The 24,333-nt window shown below is 41.1% G+C and overlaps 1 protein-coding gene across 1 annotated transcript in view; it reads right to left on the bottom strand.

The window, feature by feature from the left end:
• Positions 1-24,333, bottom strand: part of LOC126253606 (RNA-binding protein Musashi homolog Rbp6) — a 1,376,810-nt gene that overhangs the window by 55,427 nt on the left and 1,297,050 nt on the right. Inside the window, exon 11 of the mRNA XM_049955272.1 lies at positions 14,246-14,311. Coding sequence (XP_049811229.1) covers positions 14,246-14,311 — 66 coding nt within the window. The remainder of the gene's footprint in view (positions 1-14,245; positions 14,312-24,333) is intronic.

The raw sequence follows: 24,333 nt of genomic DNA, 5'->3' as shown, positions 1-24,333 counted from the left end.
CGTTACGGTACCATCACTCACAAAAATATGAAAAGAAGACAATAACAAAAGAATTATTTGGGATTAAAAAATTAGCAAGCAAACGAAAAATTTCGTGCTATCGTTTCAGGAGAAGAAACTGAAAAACGACAGCATGCGGATGATCACTACGACATGTCTGGGTACGTCTGTATTTCTGTCAAGGTAATAATGACGGAACAACAATGATGGAGGCTCACAAATCAGCAGATGAGTACCGTGGAAACGATATTAGAAGAGGCATTCGTTTGAAAATTTAAGTTGCTATACCAACGCAGTCTCCCGACAGTGCTTTAAGCGTGGCAGTAATTCGATGTTAATAATCCATCTTCCCAAAGTAAAAAGTATGGAAAGAGCAAAAGATAAACAGCGGAATGAATCTATAGAAATATGTTTATTTCTACATAACAAGTTTCAAACAAGGGACTCAAGATACGCGAAACGATCAATGTCCATCAGATTGTAATAAAATCCTAGAATGATAGTTCTAGAGACACCATAACCTGCACAAGATAAAAGCAGTGTTGGATTTGTTTCTTCCACGTGTTACATTATTTCCCTATGGTGCAACACAACTTCCTTAGCTTTCAAAATTCTTCCTGGTAACACACTAAGCATACAAACAGAAAGAGCAATAAAATCGGATCCGTCCGGTTCGTAGAATTCTGGCGAAGAAAAGACTTACAGAAAAAGTAAGCAGAAAAGATACTACTATTACGAAAAAATAGATGTAAAAAAGTAGAAGAAGGAAAGTAAAGGTTGCAGGCGAACTGTCAGTGAAGATTAGGATAGTAATGTATTTAAAAACGACAGAAAAATTTATCATTCCAACTAAAAGCACTCACCGTTATAGAAGAACGTTGCTTTCATTGGGCAGGTTCTGTATAGAGAACATGCTGTGAAACAGAACGGCAAAAGAGAAAATGACACTTTTATGGTGCACAGAAACTAGCTGTGAAGAAAAAGCAAACGCCATAGTGGAACATTCTCGGAAAACACCTCCCCATACGGACTCTCCAAAGACAGTTAAGCAGCAGCTCTGGATTTACCCAAGCCTACAAGTTGACTGTAGCTGATTCTGCCATCAGCGTATTCACTCAAATCATTATGCCTCGGAACGCAATCCTCATTGGACGTCCTGCAAGAACCGTGCCTTTTGCGTTGGAATCAAGCATCTGCAGTTCTAAGCGGATTTTCGAAATCTTATTCATGCTCAGCGGGCAGCACTGACCGGTATTTTGAGCAACGCGATCAAAAATTGTGTTTCTCCTGATGCGTCTAATTACGTTTCTGTCAGCGGAAAATGTGCCAAACTATACCATAATCAAATATTTATGTTTCGTCGAATACTTTAATAGACTGAAAATCGAAGACCAAATTGTTAATTCATTTCGATCCACCTACGGACCGTCACTGTTCCGATTTGTGTACGGACTGCTTTATGCCTCCATACGCGATTTAATCTATCCAACCTTGAACTAACGGTCCGTATGTGTACATGATAGAGGCAGTACACATTTATACTTATGACACAGTAATACATTTTTTTTCCCCCAACTGTTCATGAGGAAATGAACGACTTTCTTTTAATGCATTTCAGATCCCTGCGTTCTTCGGATTACACGCAAAGCGCCACGTCTATGAATTCATTCGATCTTTTTTTGCGGGCTAACTTACTAAATAAGATGCCTGTAAACAAAGGGGCAGTATCCACAACATCGTGTGAGATTCTTGAGATGCGATCTCCTTCGCTTACCAGGTTTCTCTCAGCAAACATAAGACTTCCATTCGGCCTTCCTATAACTAATTTCACGTGTAATTCCAGGGGGCACAAATTTAACCGCTGGTGCTTTAGTTGAATACAAAGATGCCCAGATCACAATTAATAGTCATCATAACATGCTAAGCGGAAGCAGTATCCCGTTTTCAGTTCGAGTGCAGTACTGACAGCAATCGGGTACACTACAGCTGTAATTTCTTCATTTCTATCAATTTAGAACTGCAAATGGCGAATGATTTTCACCTAAACTCCTTACAGTTTCGTTAAGCGTTTGATTAAAGCGTCCCAAATGTAAAAAAACAGCGTTGTTGGAACTGATATATATTTCGTAGTCATTAGTCAGTGCAGTTCTCTTTACATATATTACCGATAATTTCAATGTACAGGGTGATTTTTTCCACCGTGTATAAACTCTAGGGATTGATCGATGAGAGGATACTGAAAAAAAAGTTCTAATGCACCTATGTCCGAAAATGCATGGATTCGTGCTAGAGACCCTTTATTCAATCATACTTTGCTACAGAGACTGCGGTCTATTACGCGCTGTTCCATGCTGCCATAGTTACAGTAGGTATGGTTTCCTCCTACAGTGTGGTACTGTTCCTCATACGTCATGCCCTAGCGCCGTTTTCTGTCATTGGTAATGTGTCTGATTCACCTCTCTTGCTGACTCACTTTACAGTGGATGTGATACAGCGTTGTACACAATGGTTCCGTATTCGAATCGAGAGCTTACCGACATGGTGTTCACATACGGAACGGCAAATGGCAACAGGCAGTGGACAGCAAGGTTGTATGAGGAGACCTATCCCCGCCGACAACACTACAGCATTCGATGTTTGCAACAGTTTTTCGCCATTTGTCTGAGACAGGGTCGTTTCAGGAAGCAGAAAATGATGAAGAGCGTTCCCGAAATGTTCGGACGAAAGACTTGGAGGAAAATGTGATTAGCGTTGTGGAAAGCGACCGCCCTGTCAGTACCAGGTAGTTGGCTCGCCATTACGGGGTAACCCAGATGACCGTGTGGTGCATTCTCCATGACAATTGTTGCCTCCCTGATCACTTACACCATGTGCAGCGCTTACGAACGACAGACTTTCCACATCGGGAGCAGTTTTGTCACTGGTTTCTTCATCAGGCCAGCGCGACTTCCGGATTTGTGTCATCCATCCTATTCACCGATGAGGCCAGTTTTACGTTCATAAAAGTCATCTGTGGGATAGTATGCAGAACCCCCACAATACGGTGACAGCGAATCATCAGCATCGGCGCAGCCGGAATGCGTGGTCCATGATAATTGGCGACCGTATTTTGTGGGCAGTCTTACTTCCACGTCGCGTAACAGGCCGAAAGTATGGGCGTTTCTTGCGGGTGACTTTGCCTCCCCTGCTGGAAGAAGTGCCATTGATGATTCGTAGGGGTCTGTGGCTGCTACATGATGGTGCTCCAGCCCACTCCGCCATTAACGTCCGAACGCATCTCAGTCGTGTGTTCGCTGGTCGATGGATCGGAGGAGGGCCTGCTCGTTCACCGGATCTCAATCCGTGCGATTTCTGGTTATGGGGCCATCTGAAAAGTAACGTGTATGCTGAGCCCATTCCAAGTGTGGAGACAATGAAACAGCATATTCATGCTGCCTTTGACACTGTTCGGGTGCAGCCTGGCCTTTGTGAACGTGTGAGACAGAACATGCTACGAAGCGTACACGCATGCGTTGAAACACATGGAAACCATTTTCAGCACATATTGTAACTGTGACTGCATGGTACAGCGCGTCTTAGACCACAGTCTCTGCAACAGTGTAAGATCGAATAAATGGTCGCTAGCGTGGAAACCATGCATTTCCGGACATAAGTTCATAAGACCCTTTTTGTTCCGTATCCTATCGATCATACCTTACTGTTTGTACACGGTGCAAAAAATTACCCTCTAATTTTAATATTCTTTTGAAGACTAAATAAATGTAATGTAACCATATTAGTAGATTCGATGATCTCTACGTGAAAAATTTACTATACCAGTTGCGGTCACCTGCATAATTCATCAAACCCAAATCGTTTCAAATGTGGATTAAAGTTGACGTAATGCCAGGTGAACCTCTATGATATGTGTAGTCCAGAGTCGATACACGTTAGACTTCACAATCATTCGAAAACCGATTCAACCTAAGTTAACCGAAACAGTTTTCTTCGATGATGTGACTAGGAAACGACGTAAAATGAAGTGTCTCCGTTTCATACATATTTCACTTCAAATGCGCTACATATTATTAGTGTTTCACGAATATATTTACGTATTTTCCATTTTTCGGCTAAAGTAGACACAAAATACGTCGTTCTACCTACTGCTGCGTAAGGATCTCAGATACTAATTAATCTAATACACCTTACCTCTATCTACCATGAGAAACTAAATAACAACAGGTGAAAATGTACTATTTTTGTCTACATTGAGTCGAAAAATGGCAAATACTTGGATTTACAATCCTTCAAGTGTTCTTAACTAAGGAAGCGAGAAGGATGCGGAGTAATAATCTGAGCTCGACTAGTTTCTGAGTTTTTCTTCACGTTTTGCACTGTACGTTGGAGATTAAATATTGGTAGTCCTCAGTTCAGTACTGTTTACCGCTTTTATCTGTACGCTAACAGAGAAACGTTGTAAATGGCAATGGATCTGGAGTTTGAATTTTGTGTCCGTAGCTACATACCGAAATTATAATGTCAAAGTGTTTCTTAGCAGTGATGAACCCCGCTTCGTTTGTTTCGGATTTTCGATACCAGTCGCACTGCCCTGGATATTCCGTGCTACCCACGAACTACGGGTACGGTCGGTAGGATGGTCTGGAACGCAGGGAGTGCAGGGAACAAAGAGTGATGCTCGTGCGGGCCACGTGGCAGGCATGCACACACTACTAGGCAAAAGACACGGTACTTACGTGGAGCTGGCGCCGCCCAATCAGACACTCACACACACGCGGGCGCGAGCAGCGGGGGTGGTGGGACAGGGACGCTTGCGGGCGGCGGGCGGCGGGCAGCGGGGGGAGACTTGGGGGCTCCCCTGCTCCGGGCTGGCCTGGGGATTCCCCGCCTGCGCCGGGGTGGGGGAGGGGATCCCCGCGCTGGGCTGGGGAATTCCCCGCGCCCGCCCACCGCTCCACAGCACAGCACAGCACAGTGGCACACTTCGCTCAAAACAGTTATACATGTCCAACAAAAGCCGTCAAGCTCTGGCTGTCAGTTGCTTGTTCGAGCTTGGCGACAACTGGTTGTTATTTTTTTTAATAAGAATTACAAATATTATGGAAGAGAAATCAATTTTAGAGCGACACAACTGGTTGCAATCAATAACTGGAGCAAACTGAAGCTTGTTATAAACAGACATTAATTATTAAACATTTATTATTGAAAAGTTACTCAAACTCAAACACATTTAAGGCAGTACTAGAATTAGTGTTACTCTCAGCACTAAATGCACTAAAATCCTAATGATACATGACTATCTAGAAATCACTTTTATAAACTATCGAACATATATAGCTGTTATCTATAACACAGTACTATTGTACGAGAGGGAGTAATTCACATATTTTTACCTATCTATAATTTATATATGTATGATAAGTACAGGAGTAAAGTCAGATATATAGCAGAACTAAGACATAAATTAAAATATCACAGACTTACTTGTACTGAGAAGCAATGTGCTATTTGCTTGCAGAATCATTTGCTTTCAAAGAATGGTCAACGAGAAAACATTAACACAGTGAATGTTGGTAATTGTAGGCTACTAAGCGAATTGTGGAACAAAAGTGACCTCAACAGACAAGACAGCAGAACGATTTGGAGTCAAACACGAATACAGGTACATATCTTATTGCACGACACGTGTGAATGAACCCTCTCGTACATTTAGTGTCACCTACGTGTTAAATGTAGCGACTGGATTACCCCTCACTCACTCAACACACACATTCCACTACGCTATCACTACGACTAAGATCTCATCAGCTGGAAACTGTTAGTAGTACTATTCTAACAACAACTTCTCTTTAAGACACTAATAGAATCTCGAATGAGGAGCCACCAAATAGGCGAGAAGTTACTGTCTGATTCTCTCCCAAACTATTAAGGGAAGACACAAATGTTAGTAGCCTACCTACATTAACAATTAATCTGTTAAGAATTTGTCTAAATAGGCGACTGACCAGCTACTGCAGTTTTAAGTTACCACACTTCGAGCGATTATGTACGAGTATAACTCCTAAGTAACAAATATTATTGAGTACAAAAATATGTCTGTTCTAACTAGTGCTTTTACAAGACTAAACTCTACTGGTACTGTTTATACTATGGAACATAAAAAGTCTGCAGATAGAAATATGCTATGAATCTCCACAAAAATGACTAAGTAAAGAATATTTTATGAAGAATGTGTTCTAACTTTGTTTGGTCTACTCGCCCCTCGCAGCAGAGTCGGCGCCCGTCTTCTCGTCCGTCGCTGTGGAGTCGGAACCACAACGCAGGGCACACTCTTCTTCTCCTAATATTAGCTTCTTACCGCTCTCACAGTCCTATCCTGACATGGTGGACACTCTGGGACTCGTGTAGTCAGAGATCTCTACTTCCTCCTGTCTCTAAAGCTGTTGTCCTATCCTTAGGATAGGGTTGCCTCAACTGCTTCTTTTTGTCTTCTTGTGTGTGTTTGTGTGTGTATGTGTGTGAGTTTGGTGCGTGCGTGTGTGTGTGTCTGTGTTTTCGCATGCGGTGCGATCTCAGCTACTTTGTGCCGAATAATTTCAATATTGTCGCTGCACTTACGTGTTTTTGGCTACCGCGTGTGAAGTTTTGGTTTTAGTAACAATCTTTGGTACTGTGTAGGTGCTTCCAATGTACATGCACTATATTCCCATAGTTTTTAAATGTCCTTAACTTACATAATTCCATTTCTGAAACTGTAAATCAGTGTCGCGGAAGCCCTAGTATCTGTATTTTTACATCGTCTTATATAAGGGTGTCCTTGATAAGCCTTTACTTCATGTGTGTGAATATGCATGTCTGTAAGTTTCCTATCTACGTTTAGAGGATATTATTACACTAAATAGTAAGCAATCTTCCAGTTTTAGACCCCTATCTGACCAAGAATGTATGCTATGTACAGTATTGTTGTTATGTGCTTGGTACGTGTATACAGGTATTTCCAACTGTTGATTACAAGGAAGAAGGGCTGCAAGTGTTTTACGCTCCACTAAAAAGTATACTTATGAAACTATTGTTTATGCATTCATTATTTACAAGGATAAAGCTACTATTTACACTCAGAAACATTTCCAATGTTTCTGCAAACAGTATGCAACTACAGTTCGAAAACGAGAATATGCGACAGCACCAAGAATGAATGACAGGATAGATACGCTATGGCCTTCTATCCCCTCAGATGTCTGACCCATCCAGATTATAATACTAATCTCAGCTACGATTAATCGTTCTACTAAGGTCGTCATAATCTCAAAGCTACAATACCAAAAAATGTCCAGGCACTATTGATGTAACCAGAAAAGACTACTCGTTAAGACGACTGCGGTTGGACAAGAGAGTACACTATGATACGGATGCTAAGACTAATGTTACAGTGGGTAAGTACTTAACATTAACTATGTTAAGGAAACATTCACTCATTTAACCACTGGAGAAAACAGGTTTATGCAGCTCACATATGTAAAGTGTGTGCTAATCCAGAAACTTGCATTGTCTGCCAGGCAAGATCATCCGCTTGCTAGTGGAAACAGCGTCGACGGATGTGATGGAAGGTCTAAATGACAATACTGTTGTCAAATTTAAGCTTGAATGTCGTTCTATAATCTATAAAAAATATGTAGCCGATGAGTCGCTAACTGCAATGCTGCCTTTAATTATTATATCTCAAACTGAAATACTAGGAACAGCATTCACTTTTCGTAGGCTAAATTCATACAGTCCTGTAGGCAAAACTATCTGAGAAAATTTACATTTGATATTGTTACGCCATTATTCACATCTTAGAAGTATTAAATGGATAACGAATTAAAACATCAGCATTCTGTGTGAAATTACGTTGCTTCGTAGGACAGCACACAGTCTACATATGCTCTCGGCGCGTGTCCCATAACGTTCCATCTGCAGAGGGCCTGTAGGTTTTGCACAAAACACTGGCATTAGAGCAATGTCTTTGTCGCTAAGAAGCCACACACACGAAATACTTTAGCGTTGTTGTTTCCGTCGTAGCAAAATTATGTAATTAGAGTTTACAGAATCTCTGCGCACGAAACTAGGCTGCCGCAGAAGTCACAATATATAACTCCCTCAAATAAGGAATTAAATAAACGAAGGTCGATGATGAAATGGAGAGCAAGGCGAGGGCAGTTCACGATTGACTAGGATGAGACAGTCACCGTTTTTGAAGGTGCACCACACACTACATTCAGTCATGCAAGAGCACTAAGGGGTGTTTTAACATTTTTAGTCTCTAGCGTATCTTTGTTGACTGCGTGACAATTTTAATGCAGGCATTTTGTCGAAAGGCTGAGCTAAGGAAGGTGTACTTCACCATAGAAACTAAGCCTTCGACAATTTGTGGTTATATCTCTAATTCCAGAATTGCTCACGGTGACAGAACTGCAGTGTCTCGCTGAAACACACAAGAGTACCAGAGAAGAGCATGGCAGGAACGAACTCGCGGATCCTTCCTCTCTTACTACCTCCATATACACAGGATGTATCGGAAATTATTTCACGACTTTGGGTGCGCCGTTCAATGCATTTTATCGTACAGTTAAAATAATTGAAATTTGTAGCCAATAAGTAAAATTAATTTTGATAGCTAGACAAGTAATATCGTCGATGCAAGGCAATAACGCAGCTCAGGCTACACACAAGCATCAGTTTTAAATTACTGTAAGGGATGAAACTGTAGGTGACTCTTTGATAAGTCCATGTATTCTTCCAGCATGTTTTACAGTTGCTGTGTACAAGGACTTTATTCTGAATATTCTTCTAGGACTTGATGGTGGATGTGCCCTGCAAATAAGGGGAAATACATGGTCGATCAGTGATAGCAAATTCAGTCACATTGCTCCACAGGCACTAGATTATATCTGCCGTATCAGATGGATGTATAATAATCATTTCAACTGCCTGGATACTTCCTGACCTCAATCTTTTGTATTATTCACACGTTACCAATGCAGAGACGCTTCGTCAGTGTTTTAGGGAAGTCTGCGAAAGTATCTTACATCGTCCGCACGGGTATTTGAAAGAATGCGACAGGCTATGATCCGACGATTTGCGTTTGCTAAAGCAAGAGGAGATCATTCTGAACGTATATATAAGCTTCTAACTTGGGAACTTGGTATTTTCTGACAAATGTTCGTATATCGACTTCTTTCTTGTTCTAGTGCAAGGAGTCCATACCGAAACACGTAGAAGTATTTCTGATACAACCTGTGTAATTACCCCATAACCAAAATGATTTTTCTTTAAGTAAAGAGACAATGGAGTCTGCAGGGAACAACATCTTTAGAGAAAAAAATGTAACTTACAGACCGTAATTTGGAATTTATCTCACCACTTTAACCTTGTATGATTTTCAATTGAGATAAGCACTATCAACCATTCAAAGGTCGTGAATCCCCCCTAAAATTATTTTCTTGAAGAAGAACATTAATCAAACGATTACCGTTTCTTGTGAGGTGGAAAATACCTTAAAATTACTGCTGAATCCTTAAGAATTAACACAGAGATTCGAGGAAGTAGAGAAAGTCGTATATACTGTTCGTCTCTGCTACCGACTACTAATGATCTAATAGAGAAGCACCATCACTGATATCAACTTTTACATATGGGCGAATGGAGAGTGATTTGGAATGTTGCGAGCGTTCAATCGAAGTACCAGTAGCACTATCGCTATCACTAATAGTGATGACTTTACTCCTCACGAAAATTGGCACACAATTTACAAAACTAATTAAATTTCTAACGGTAAAGACGGCATAGCCATTTTCAAGGTTTTTAACAGACTGGACATGGACAAAACTGAAGTCATATTTCGAAAACAGGTGCTATCGAGATCCTTAGCTGAACGAGACTGTTCAGTGAAGAATATGGATTTCTGGAAAGAATAAGAACATCTGACGAGAGTTGGACAAAGTAACACGTCCGGATACGAGGGGCAACACATGAGATCTAATAATATAGCTTCTCCACTGAATATAAAATAGAGATGTTGCTTAATTGTCCACTAGAAACAGACTGACCGTAGAATATCAGCAGTCATTACGACATGAAAGCAGCTGAAAATAATACGAAATTTAGGATCCTCCAAACGTTGCATAGTATCCCCTCAAAATGCCCTTATAATAGCTCTAAATGAGGGATATGCCCGTTTGTACACGCTTGGAAATCACCTTGTGGTGATACGAATTTATCTTCGAATGGCCTACGGAATAAGTCATAGCGACAAGACAATATTTAGAACAAAGATAAATCGAATAAGAAGTGGAAACATACCTCGTGATTCAAAAATGGAAAATTTTTGTTCACCATTATTACAGATTTGGTTGAGAAGTGGTACAAGCGAACATATCTGTCGCTGCATTAGGTAGAAAAACAAACGAGGCATGAAATACACGTTTAAAAAATATATTGAAACTGAACCATTTGTCTCTTTACTTAAGGAATGACCGTGACGTCAGGGAGGAAGTCACCGCCAGCTGTTGGGCACAACGGAGAGAAATGAGCTTGGAATCATTCTCAATTACGTAAGCTAATAAACATATTCATACCGACTACCAACGTAACGTTGACCAAGCATGTTGAAAGACTAGCACCGCCGATAATCATTCTGCGAAACACAGAACAAAAGTTGTATATACCGTAGCGGAAACTATTTTATAAAAGTACTCGTGGAGATGACAGCACATTTATTAATAACATCTTCTCGGGATTCCAGCCGTGTCATGTGATTTAATTCTCATGCGCATTCGACACAGAACTCCTCGGCTAATGTCTACCGCTATTTAAAAAAAAAATTACTTTTACTTCGCCAGGCCTGTTCCAGTAATGACCTAAGATAATGTCAAGGTCTCCCAATTGGGAATAAATGTGAGGGATCACCTGTTCTGGTATTTGCTTTAAAACCACGGGAAACTTCCCAAAAATAATTTATCAGAACAGGGTGAAGAGAACTATCGTTTACTCAGTTTTGGACGATATGTCCGAGGCAAAAATATCAAAGCCTAGTGTGTGTGAAAGTCTATTTGTTTGCGCTTATTCAGAGTAAAATTGGTGACTGATCCGACATGTGCATTGCATCTATGATGCGTCACGTTGTTCAGTAGTGACCATCGTGTCCTTACGTGACCGTACTGCATGCTGTGACGTCATTGGCGCTCAGTCAATCGACAATTTAGACTATCTACTTCTCGCTTACGTTTCGCCAGCTTCAGCTAAGTACCGGGCGGTTCCTTCGCTGTACTGAGCTACAAGTCGCGTCTTTATCGAGGGCGTCCTTCGAGTTTTTAATATCTGTCACTTTATTCATAAGCTGTCCCAGAAACCGTTCATCAGTGTAACGACAAAGGTGTCACCGAATATAATTCTGTGTCTTTCTTTAGAAAAAGTAAAACGTTTTCTGACACGACTGCTGTCTCATCTCCCATGCTCCACCCGTCCTTCTTTTACAGTTCAGCCCATATTTTTACTGAGGAGCTGAGGACTGATTAAGTGTTGTCTCTCTTCAGGAATCATCTAACCTTCACGGTGCCTTGTGTTAACAACATTTAAAAAGGCGCAAACTTCCTGGTCTATGCGTGAGGCCACTGTTACCTCAGACAAGGTCGTCGGATTCAACACGAAACGTGTTTACACGTGTCGTATCCCGAAAAGTAAGTCGTGGCAGAATACAGAGGCTCCAAGAAGTATCCGTCCGACCATATCGCATGAATATAACAAGCACAAGCACAAAAATATAGCTAAGAAGCGAACAATTAACTATTTCCTTACACCGATTAATATCTGCACTTAGAAATAAAATGCTATTTGTGTTCCTATGCTGCTTAATTTGCATACATATTCACGTTATTTAAAATCACGCTCAAGTTGATGTCAAACAAGTATTCGACTAGTAAATAAGATCCCAGGTATGATGCCGCACTGGCACACACCCCATGCCTTACGTAGTTTTCAGCCACGGAAGTAATAAGTTAGCTCTCTGCTTTCAAAGCAGTTGAGTTATTTTGATTTATGTTGGTCGAAAACATTGCGAAACTATAAAGAAATACAGGGAAATCTGGATCAGGTTGTTTCGAAAAGAAAAAATTTGTTCAAGAAATCGGATAAACCGTTGGCAGACCTACCACTGAAGGCTGTTATATACAGGCTTAATCAGAACAAAACATACGAAAACGAGTCACGACGCCGTCATCCCGCAGTTCCATCCGAGATAGAAACCCGACAGCTACCTAGAGAAGTCAAGAAAAATCCAAAAATAAGCTCTCCAAAACTTTCTGCTCCAGTTCAAATACGTGTAAGAAAGTCTGTTTCAGCACAGACTGTAAGAAATGTGCTTTATGAAGCTAGGTGTGGAGGCAGAACAGCCTGTAGGAAAACCTCAAATCAGTAAAATCCATAAAAGGAAGCGAGATGATTTGCAAGAGAATATAAATCTGATGGGTTTGATTTCTGGATAAATATTGTATTTGCTGGCAAGAGTCGATTTGAGCTGAGTAACAGTGTGTAGGAAAAATAATTGCAAACTTGATGAGAGAAATATAACAGTTTCAGTTAAACATGGAGGAGGTTCAGTATTTGTCTGGGACTGCACGAGTCCAAATAGTGGCGAGGATTTCTATTTTATTGATGGAATTGTTTAAATAAACATCCTAAAAACCTTCTATCCAGAAGTGTGAATAGTCTGTGTCTTTCTGTGGATAATATTTTCACAAAGGGCAATGATCCAAAACATACAGCTCTTGATGCAAGTCTATGGCTATTGAATAACACTCCCCGCTTCCTGTCGACACCAATTCAATCCCCAGATATTAAACCAACAGAGAATTTGTGGAAGATGAATCATCAGATATTCAATAGAAATGATCCAAAGAATGTTCTACCAGAAGAATGGCGTAAAATTATAGTGCAAGCAGCAGTGGTGAAATCTATGCTCAGGAGAATGCAAGAGATGAGGAAAGCACTAACCCTCTATGTTCAGAGTCACATTGCAGACGAATATGTATTTTCCATCCTAAATTTCCTGTCTTTGCTTTTGAATGTTTAACTATGTTAATGTAAATAGAAATCTCCGTATGTTTATTGTATTCTGCTTTTCACTGATTAATAAACAAGTCCATGTCTCTGCTGTAGTTCATTCTGACAAGTTTCCTGTACCTATACACCCTCAAACATAAACTCATGTATTAGACGAATACTTTTTGGAGTAATTATATGCTTCACATGTACTGTACATCGAAGTGCCTCCGACAACTATGTTAATCGACTGATGAACAGTTTCTAGGATACCGTATAACTACAAGAGTTTGAAATTAAAAGCTCGGGGTATGCGGATGAAGACGGCGGCTTCCGATACATCTTCAGACATCGTGAGGTTACACTACGTAAATATTTGACCATGAAATGAGAGTCAATGTCGTCACAGACGGCAGTGCTGTTATGTAGGGGCAAAGTCACCAACGATATTGAAGACTGTTAACACTAGACAATGGTGGAGAGTCCGCCCCCGGTAGCTGAGTGGTCAGCGCAATTGAATGTCAATCCTAAGGGCCCGGGCTCGATTTCCGGCTGGGTCGGAGATTTTCTCCGCTCAGGGACTGGGTGTTGTGTTGTTCTAATCACCATCATTTCATCGACGTGCAAGTCGTCGAAGTGGCGTGAAATCGAAAGACTTGCACCCGGTGAACTGTCTCCCCGACGGGAGGCCCTTGTCTCACGACATTGGTATTAGTGGTGGAGAAATACTGGGCCGACTGCACAAGAGAACGTAATCACCTAACGTGTTTATAATCCCGAGAAGACATAACTCATTCCTGCCGCCGTCAAACCATGCATTCACGTATTTGTGTAGCATTCGTCACCTCGAGGCAGGCGTCTCTGTTCTTGAATGTTTAGGAAATTAAGGCCATGCTATAGAGTGCACGAAAGAGTGGACGACCTGGTAGACCACAGCTGTGTATAATACCTGCAGGACACGGATGTCTGCTGGCCCATTCATCCGACAGCGGTAGCCTAGCAGCGGGTTGACGCTGGGACACGAGCTGCTCGCAGGAGAAGGGGCTAGGCCGTTATGGGACACGGCGAGGCTGCTGAGCGTCTACGGGTCCAGGCAGAGAGAGAGAGAGAGAGAGAGATACGGACGGACAGACAGAGCAGGCAAGGCACTTGCAGGCAGACGAGAGCTTACCGGCGGGCAGGCATCGGGCCGGCGTGGGCGCTCGGGCGCGCGATACGCCGAACACGGCCAGGCCTGCTGCACACAGACGACAACGCTCGGTCAAGCTGGCGCCAGCGCGCTCGCTCGCTCACACACTCGCCACGCACGCCACTCTCACAGTCGCTCGGGGCAGCGCAACACACTTCTACTGCGGCTCAGTGGTGCGCCGGAAAGCGGAACCGAACCCCTAGTTCTCAGCATTCGAGTCCAGTACCCCCTCCCCTCCCATCCATTTATTTCCGTGGAGAAGCATTCTAGTCCCCGCCAGGCTTCCACTGAACACTTGTGGCGAATCCTGGAGCGTTTGCTTGTACAGGTCCAAGTCTGAAAACTTCTCCCATCCTTGTCCAACTGAGCTGAGCCATTGGACAAGTACGGGGAAGTGAACACCTATGACCGTGTTCGAAATCCTGTACCAGTTTCCACCTGGAGAGATCTACGAAAACGTGAATCTGATTACTCCTTGTTCCCTGTACAAACATAATGTCTGCCGCACAATTCGATAGGTGACGTTAAATCTAACCCTTCTTGCTATCGCATCTAAAACCTCAGTCGACTATACCCGATCCTGCCACGAAGGCTTGGAGAACCTCAAAAAGGTTTAAATTAAATTAAAATAACTTCATTCGAAGCGGGCTGTGACTAATTTCTCTAAAAGAAGAATGTTCCGCATAATGCATAAAAATCAGTAGCTAAAATTGCCGACTATACATGGTAATTTTCGCGGGCGTAGTGTATTTGTGTGTGTGTATGTGTGTGAGTGTGTGTTGAGAAATACTGCCACACGAATTTTTGTATGCAATAATTTAGCAGGTCGCTGCGCGGAATGATACAGTGTATTTGGAGACTGTCCACGGTTTGCACGTTAACAGAACGTAAGTTATCTGCATCACAGTTTTATTTGACGGAATATACATTTGTGAACTGAAATACAGAGTGCCCGGGAAATGTTGCTGCCGGCCGGGTGGCCGAGCGGTTCTAGGCGCTACAGTCTGGAACCGCACGACCGCTAGGATCGCAGGTTCGAATCCTGCCTCGGGCATGGATGTGTGTGATGTCAGGTTAGTTAGGTTTAAGTAGTTCTAAGTTCTAGGGGACTGATGACCTCAGAAGTTAAGTCCCATAGTGCTCAGAGCCATTTGAACCATTTTTTTTAATTTTATTTATTTATTTTTTATTTATTTATTTTTTTGAAATGTTGCGACGAACCTCGAGGGGTTGTACAGGGTGCCGTGAGGGAGAAATCGAGGATAGGAACCCGTGTCCGAAAACGTCATCCAACGACGCGACAGAGCGTCCAAGTTACGGGTGCCGGCGCCTTTCAGTAGGCAGAAAACGTGACTTTGTACGCTGACGGGCCCCATGCGGAACGACTCGAAATGTTGTCAGTTATTCAGTGACCGCGACTGATTGCCACGATCGCCAATGGAGAAGATGGAGCTACCTGCTACATAGACAGGCCTCCTCCCCTATGAAATCGACCCTCTTTTGGCTTGGTAGATCACGCTTTCGGATACAGGTTTCTATCTGCGGTTTATTTTTCTCCTGTACACTGAAAAAGTTTTAGAGGGCTCCAGGAGAAAAACAAACTACGGGTGGAGACCCGTGTCCGAAACCGTCAATCCACCAGGGCGACAGAGCGTTGCATTCGAAAGTGGACAGGGCCTTTCTACGCAGCAGCTTATTCTCCACTGGCGATCGTTAAATTCAGTCACGATCACTGAATAACAAAAAACACTGCGAAACGTTCCGTCAACGGCCCATGAGCGTACAAGTCGCATTTGCTACCGAAGGGGTAGCTTAATGGCATGTGCCGACGGCTTTAACTCGACGCTCTATACCGTTGTTGGATCCACGTTTCCGGACAGGGTTCCTGCCATCCATTTGTTCCTCGAGACAACCTCTACAGCTCCTCGAAGATTGTCGCAACATTTCTGGGAGACGCCGTGTTTTAAGAAATTGAAGGGCAAAATGAAAATGGCCCGAACAGTGTTTTCGGCATTTTGCGATAAAGAAATTTACGCAGTAAAAAGATCATTAAAGAAATAGTCAGTTGAAAGATAGCCTGCAGAAACGTTCGAAAAAATCGCAATGCCATTATACTGCGAGAATGGAAATTAAAATGATGATCGTGTCAGAAATGTAACCGCTTATTCATCCAAATTTCCTGTATGGATCTGTTAAAGCTTCGAAACCAACCTCCACATGTTCCGTTCTGTCGATGCTTTTCGAACGAAATCGTACCGGTTGGATCTTCAGTTTTACATTTCTTCAGATAAGGCCTAGTTCATCTGGTATATGAACATACAAAACATCTTGTTATATGAACGTAAAGAACACGCACCAGGAAGCCTCATGAGTACATTGAACAGCAGTTGCGTGAAGTTAGGAGCGGTATTTGGTGCGCACTATCAGGTCCAGTTTTATCTTGGTCACTAGATGTTGCACACATTCACGTGGAACTCATCGGTGTCTATATATGCTGTACCTTGCTAGATGTGAAGGACCTCGTGTTTCTTTGGCATCTGCAGTGCAAAATACTCTCTATCTTTTGTTGAACAGGCAACTTGGCGTAAATGGAAAGAAAATACTTACTGCAGCACTGGCCGCGCGAATGTAATTGAAAATACAATAAAATGCAATAAGTCTTTGCATCGTAAGATACATCAGCCGGCTTCATATGTGTGCGACTTATTCCACTAACGCGAAGTTCGCGCGCAATGTATAATGTAATTAAGTTCACGTGCAGTTTTGTTTACTTAACGGAACGTGAATTTCTCATACAACATCGTACTAATTTATCGGCTGATACACCGAATTCACGATGCCATTCATGTAGAACTGTACTTATGCTGTATTTAACTGTTTAAAAGGAAATTCGTTTCATTCTGATGATGTGTATTGCATGTAGTTACATTTATGATCGTTATTTATATTTATGAGTATTATTTTCCGTTTGTGCACGATATGGAATTTCTTGTTTGTTGAACTCTTGGGACTGTCTTCGAGTTAATAAGAAATTGGGCCACCAAATGATTTTCTACAATGTATTTAGGAAGAATGGCATATGGCTCTGTATCAGCCGTCGACCTATACCTAACTTTTTTCATAGGCATTCGCCAAGAAGAAGTGAAAACAAAAGTAATGTAATTCTGTGGAAATCGTTGTCGTCATCGTCTTTCCTCCGTCCAAGGATTACTCTACTGAATCCCATCTTTTCCAAGGTCTCCTCTGTGGAAGTAGATCAGTAAAACTCTCGTGTTCATTTTTTACCATGTATAGCCGTTTATTATTTATCTCAATTGTCAGTGTGCAGAAGTAAATTTAGAGAAAAAAAATCTGCTTAGGAACATTCAAGTTTCGCCACTGAAGAAAGTAATTTTGCTGTAGAAGTCTGATCGTCTACGATTCGTGCTTCAGCGATTCAGCATTTCTGTAAGCGAATTATCTCTATGCTCACATATTTGATAAACGTTTCTGAAATATTAGTCGCAAATAGCCCCTTCAACTGTGGGTGGTTTCCAGTGACTATAGCATGAAAGAATAAATTTGCATTCATCATGTACAATCGCGTCAGATAGCACGTATCGGAACTTCCCCAGTGTATACAAACTGAATTACTCATGCTCGAAATCCATTTCCTCCGAAAACATTTCTACCCCTCACACTTTTTTTTCACGTGTGTGTCGTAAGATGTTACATCTGCCCGAATTCACGTCCCAAATATGTTTTCTACCAGAAACAGGGAGTCCCTCCTCTCAGTTTACACACAGTTTGTTCAGCCACTCAGATCGGACTGATATTTAATCTACGGAGACTAAATCCGACACAGCGCGTGAAATACAGCGCTCAGAAAGCCTGTTATCCTGACAACGCTTTTCCGGCGACCACTCTTATTTAGGATAGGGGAACTACAGGCTAATTGCACACACAATATAAAATATTATGTCAGCTGTAATTGACTTGCCAGGTGTTGTTTCCTTGACCAGGAAGGAGCTTTCACTATGTCATGCGAATGATGATCTGCAGACATTCTTTTGATAAGCTCTTAACCTCTTTATACTTCTTTAAAATTAAAGTGTTGTACGACAATTGGATACTCTGACGTGCCAGAGGAGAAACCATACAATGTAGCTCACGAAATGTAGTCCCTTTCACGCTGATAACATCGATATTTGTACTGTATTCTTATTCCAAAGTACGTTATCAGTGTAGTTCCAAGGACACGTAACATTTTAAAGAGTCCACGACGGAGTTTCCATACTTTTCCATATGTTTTTTGAAACCAATAACCGTTAATCAATGGGCGTATCTGATCACTTCTTCTACTGTCCAAGAGAAAAATGTCAAAAGAACTAAATATTTAAACAAATAATCTCTCTTAGCTCGCTCCCGATCAGTGCGCCTCGATTTCGACTACTATAACGAAATATTTATGTAACCAGCAAGAGAAGAAGTTATAGCAAGAGAAGAAGTTATTTATTAATTCGGCCATATTCGTGACGAAAGAGAAACGTATCCTGGCGAATTTACTTCTGTACGTAGCACGCCCAGTATGGTCCAGCATCGCGGCGCAGCTAACGATGTTCTACGAACATGCACTGTTTACTCTTTAAATTAAATCATGCACTACGCTGAGTTACTGAATAACAGTCAAAAATACTGAGCATAACGTCATTCTAATTACCATAATTCTACCGTGACTAAGTGTTTTCCAACGTACGTTCGGAGGGAGAAGTTCCTTTCCCATAGAGAGCTTGCCTTTAATCCTCGGAATAACGAAGCCCACAGTGTTGACACGTTGTCCTTTTAGCAAAAGAAGTTATGTCCTTGGTAACCACGAAGTGACAAACCTATAAATAAATTGCTACATAAACTTACTCTTCTGCTAGCGTTAGCTTTCGTACGTTTGAATAGCTGCTGCACAATATGCTGCTATCCATTTTCCCCAAAATGCAAAGGAACAGTGAAAAATTTTCAACTTCCCGTTCAAACAGTAACTAACAGTGCGTCCATACCTACTGTCTTGAGTACACATCAACAAAACACTTCCGTTGTTGAGAATAAATAGCAATTGGTTCCACTCACCACGATGCGACCAGTTAACCAGCACGTATGGATAACTACGTTGGTTGGTATATAAACCTACGTACATATGACACAAAGACATCTAAATCACTATTACACACACTATGCCCGAAAGAGAGGTACATTCTTCCAAGCATACATCAAACTCTGATCACTCTAAGGGGTTACTGATTAAAAGAAAACAGACACATTCAGGAAAATTCATGTTTAATCACACCTCTCAGGCATGCTATTATGATACAACGTGCAAACTGACAGATAAATAAAAACTACATATCATTCTACGTATCTGATAGCTTCCTGTCCAACACCTTTTGCCGCCTGCTGAAGGTAATGAATATCAAGATATTCGGATAAAATGAACTGTAGTTTATCAATTGAGATGTAGTAAAGAACTCTTAAGGAACATCAGACTCAATAGCACGAACCTTGGGCCTCGCTAGCGTGTCCACATTTCTTCTGGATGATACATCCTATATATTTTGCCTAGTTAGCATAAATGGGCCGATGATGTCCAAATTCACTAAGCTAACGAGCTGAATTTACATACTACTCGAAAAAAAGTACCTTAGATACGTTATGCTGCAGGTGTTTACTTGCCATCGCGTTTATATCAACATTAAACTCTGACATCGCTGGACTTCGTAACATTTCCTGCACCTGGTAGCAAAGTGTTACGAGAAATGTAATACGTCCGTTCAAGGACCATCACCGTTTCAAATGGGAAGTGAGACTTGGTTATTTCTGTCTTTAGTTGTCCTGAAATAACATTAAATAAGCCACTCAAATGAAACGTGGGAAGCCACCTAAGGGACTTGACACAGAAGAGATGGGTTATCTTCAGTAGCCTTGCCTTCTAAGGGTCGTGAGGTGTAGAGCTGGATCTGATCGAAAAATCAGCTCCGTCTCTTTCTGTACCAATGGGACACGCAACATTAGTTCATAAGCGTTATGTTCGATGTCAGTTTGGAAGCCAGCACAATCATATTGGGAGGATGCTTCACGGCACCGTACCTTCTTGTATCTGTTTGATTTTCCTCAGAAATTCAAAAAGCGCATTCTCTAGCTAGTTCCAAGTTGTACGAGCAAATTAGTTTCATTTTTTCCTACTGTATGCATTGTCTACGTTTACCTCATAACTGTCGGTTGTGCCTAAATTGTTTCTCATTCCTGAGAAAATTGAGGGAATTTTTTTTCGATTAGTATACTTTGCTGTCAGTTTTTGGGAGGCTGTAAGACTGACCATCAAAGGCAGCGAAACATCAAAAATCATCCCCCCAGAAACCGCGACAGCTCGGTATATGGAACGTATTCACAAATTTGTGTAAAAGCAAAATGGGGGATTACTCATACCAAAGAATGCAAGAAAGCTGGACTGAAAAATTATCTACGCGAAACTTTTTGGTAGATATAACAGGAACCTCTGCAGCTGTACTTATAAGGTCAAAATGTTTGATTTGAAAACCCATACCTTGTGCAACACTGAATTTAGGAACATGAGCCCTGGTCCAAATGAACAATGGATTTAAGCAGAAGACGAATACCACACTAAAAATTAAGAATTCTTATCGTCTGACAGATGTCCTGTCTCCCGACAGATTTGATGAATAATCCATTAACTGTTGGTTATTTTATTTCCCAACTGCTGCATTCAAATACTTGCAAACCCTACGGCATGTATACAAAGGCAACAAATTGCTACAGCTGTTGCCTCCAGTAAGTATCCGTAGGCTGATTATTAATCGAAGATTGTTGCTATCCGCTCCATCTGCAACCTATTTACCTTATGTTGAAATAGAGACAAATATGTGATAACCACTGAGTTTCAACTTCTGTTTGCTCCCTTACCTTTATGCCTGACAAAAGTACGAACTACTCTTCTGAGATTAATGTGCTAAAACACGATTATAAACCTTCTCTAAAACACTAAGAATTGCACACTATCTCTTTCTATACAGTGCTCTTCATATTAAAAAATACCGTACTTTATTGCTCGTACTCAATGTTACCAATTTCGTCTAGCACTGACAGCGATTAATGGATAACTAGCGGAGTACTTCTTCAACCATTTTTCTATACATGCTCATAGTACATCCACCGACGGAGATTATGGTTATAAAAGTTACATCGACAGTTTATCGTGAGTCATGCTATTACAGTTTCCATCTTTCGTAAGGTGATCTCTTCTTTACAAGTTCATGAAAATGTTATTCTTACCAATAGTTACTGAAACATTTTCCTGTGACCCTTAAGGCAATTTGGTACAGAAAATGATAGTTCAATATACGGCGTAGTTGTTATCACTGTAATAAACAGTTCAGCGCTTTCCATTCAGTAACTATCCTATCTTTATGCGAAATCCAAGTAGAGTCTCCCATAATCAATGGCCATAATTAGACAGTAATTTGTTTTCCTTTTGGCTACAGTGGAAAGGGGAAACATGCCTGATAAACGAAGGGCTACCTAAAAGGACAAACTAGGGGGAAGCTCAAACAAAGTCTTGACTCAAGACAATACAGCATGCCTGCCATAATCTATCCCTACCCGCCGACAGCCAAACTGTTGCCAAGTAGATAATATATCTGAGTTGTACAGTAGCCACAGAAATGGCCTCTGATGTTACTAATGCTAAATGATGGCAACTGATGGTGGAAGATGAAACACTGTAATGACTAAATTTTGATTTCGTTTTCATGTGTTAGGCGGAAATAATGCAGCGTTGGCTCCATCGAAATGTTTGCTTCCACCATCAGTAGCGCGTCGACGTGAACGACGACTAACACTACAAACTAAACGCCTAGCGACAAACAGGCAGATACGAAAAGACCTTTTGGCAACTGGATGGGTCAGACTTCAGAGGAAGATAGCAGCCATGCAAGCCGTACTATTACCTCACGACTGCGAGTTTACCAGAACAAAGCTTATTTACATATGTGCTGCTTTTATAACGACACGACACGTTTGCTGAATAGATGGTATTTAGACGTCTGTGACCCTCTATTAACCGCGATAACTTATAACTTTTCGCTACTCTTCCGACACTATTAACTATACACCCAAGCCGATCATCAACGAAGCCAAAGAAATCGAAGGTTAAATTCTACCCTTATCGGCGCAAAAGATAGGTGCGCTTTTCAGTAACTGAAAGCGGAGCTTTATAGTCGTCCTGACAGGTGAGCGTCAGGTGAATCAAATTCATATGTTAGGTGTTATGCTGACTTTATCGTATATTATTCGTAGATACTGATATGGTTTGGCAGTGATGTTAAAAATACGTTCACAGAAAAATACCTAACATGTTACATAGGGGACTGCAGCGTACTGGGAAAATCTAGGCTAGTCAAAAACAAAAGAGAGAACTGAAATTAAATATTTCAGCTTATATCATACATCTTTATTGTTACATACCATTAAAATTTGCAGTTTACGTGTATAATAATCACTGTGGGCGTATTTAGCAAAACATTGCAGTGGGGTAATATGCATATATATTCATATATATATTTATATATTTATATAATATATCGTTAACAATGGCGAGGGTACAAGTCTCACACGCAGTAAACACAAATTCAGTGGAACAAAAGTTCAGACAGCGTTCCTTTTCATCAGAACAGTCAGTTCACCACATTTGCTTTCGACAGTTTCTGTCTTCCAAAGTATTTGAAAACGCAATGTCAGTCAACATGTACACACACTCGTTCACTCGTCCATAGACCTGTAATATTATCGTGTGAGTGTCTGCTCACTTACCGGCCACTTACTCTCACTCCTCTGGCAGCACAAACACTTTGGCTTAAACAATCGAACAGACAAATAGACACCCAACAGCGAAATATCTCAGATTAGGGCAGGGCTACCCGCGTCTGTAAAAACACACACCCTCCGCCATGCGTCTGTGAACACAGATCAGCATGACCCCAAATCTGTGGCCGCAGATTTGTTTGCTATTTAGCGGAGCACATAGGATAAGAAAGAAAGAGGTAACAGAAATAATTGTTGAATGGGAGGATACGCAGTTACATCTGTATCTTACTCAGCAAAAGAAAAGAAAGGTATCTAATAATTTTCCTCATAGAACAGCGACTAGGTTCAGACTTCGGAGATAAATTTCTTGAGAGGAAGATAATAGCGTACTGAGTTGTTTGTAATTTGGAGCTCGCTACTAACGAAAAAACGTAGCCTGGACCGTATATTTCGCTTTTTGTTAAATTTTAATTGGCCAATTATAGTGAGAGCCTTGGCAAGTAGTCGAATCGTCAGGTTGGCATATTCGTATGCTTAGAAACAGAACTGTGAATTGTTTTTTATTTTATTTTAAGATAATATTTAAATATTTTAGATATTTGTATAAGCGATCTGGAAACACAGCCTCAATAACATTAATAACATTTGTACATATTACTGGAGCAATTTATCAGCATAATAGGTTCCGAAGTGCCTTCTGCTCCTCAGTGTGTGCGAGGACTTTTAATAAATTACGATATCGTAATAAATAACGTTAAAATCTGTTGTATAAAAAAGGTTGTAAAGTAATAAATAATAAAATATTTGTGTTGTATGTTCATGAATGTGCCACCATATTCACATTAACATATCACCCAGGAGCGTTCTGTTATCGGGAGCTACCCCAATCGTACCTGAGAAAAAAAGAGAAAGAAAACACGGTGATATTAAGGCCTATAGCTTACCTGTCTTTATATTTGCTTGAATACATTTCTGCAGCCGGCCAGTATAATTACAGTTAGTTGTGGTCTATAACTTTCCTCTTTTAGCGCCTGTAATGTTTTATACGTGTGAGGACGCTTTACGCTGAGAGTTTCTTAGAAGTAAAATCACGCAGAAGTTAACTTTTAAACGCCAAGCGATTGTATCGTGTTGGAGATACATTACAGGACATCCCTGTACAAATGGTACTGGAAATTCTTCTTTATTAATAAACAATATTAACTAAGAACAACATAACCGCA

This window comes from Schistocerca nitens, chromosome 1 (assembly GCF_023898315.1).
Source record: "Schistocerca nitens isolate TAMUIC-IGC-003100 chromosome 1, iqSchNite1.1, whole genome shotgun sequence".
Lineage (NCBI taxonomy): Eukaryota > Metazoa > Arthropoda > Insecta > Orthoptera > Acrididae > Schistocerca > Schistocerca nitens.
The sequence above is the reverse complement of the archived record's forward strand: the minus strand, read 5'-3'. Positions and strand labels throughout refer to the sequence as shown.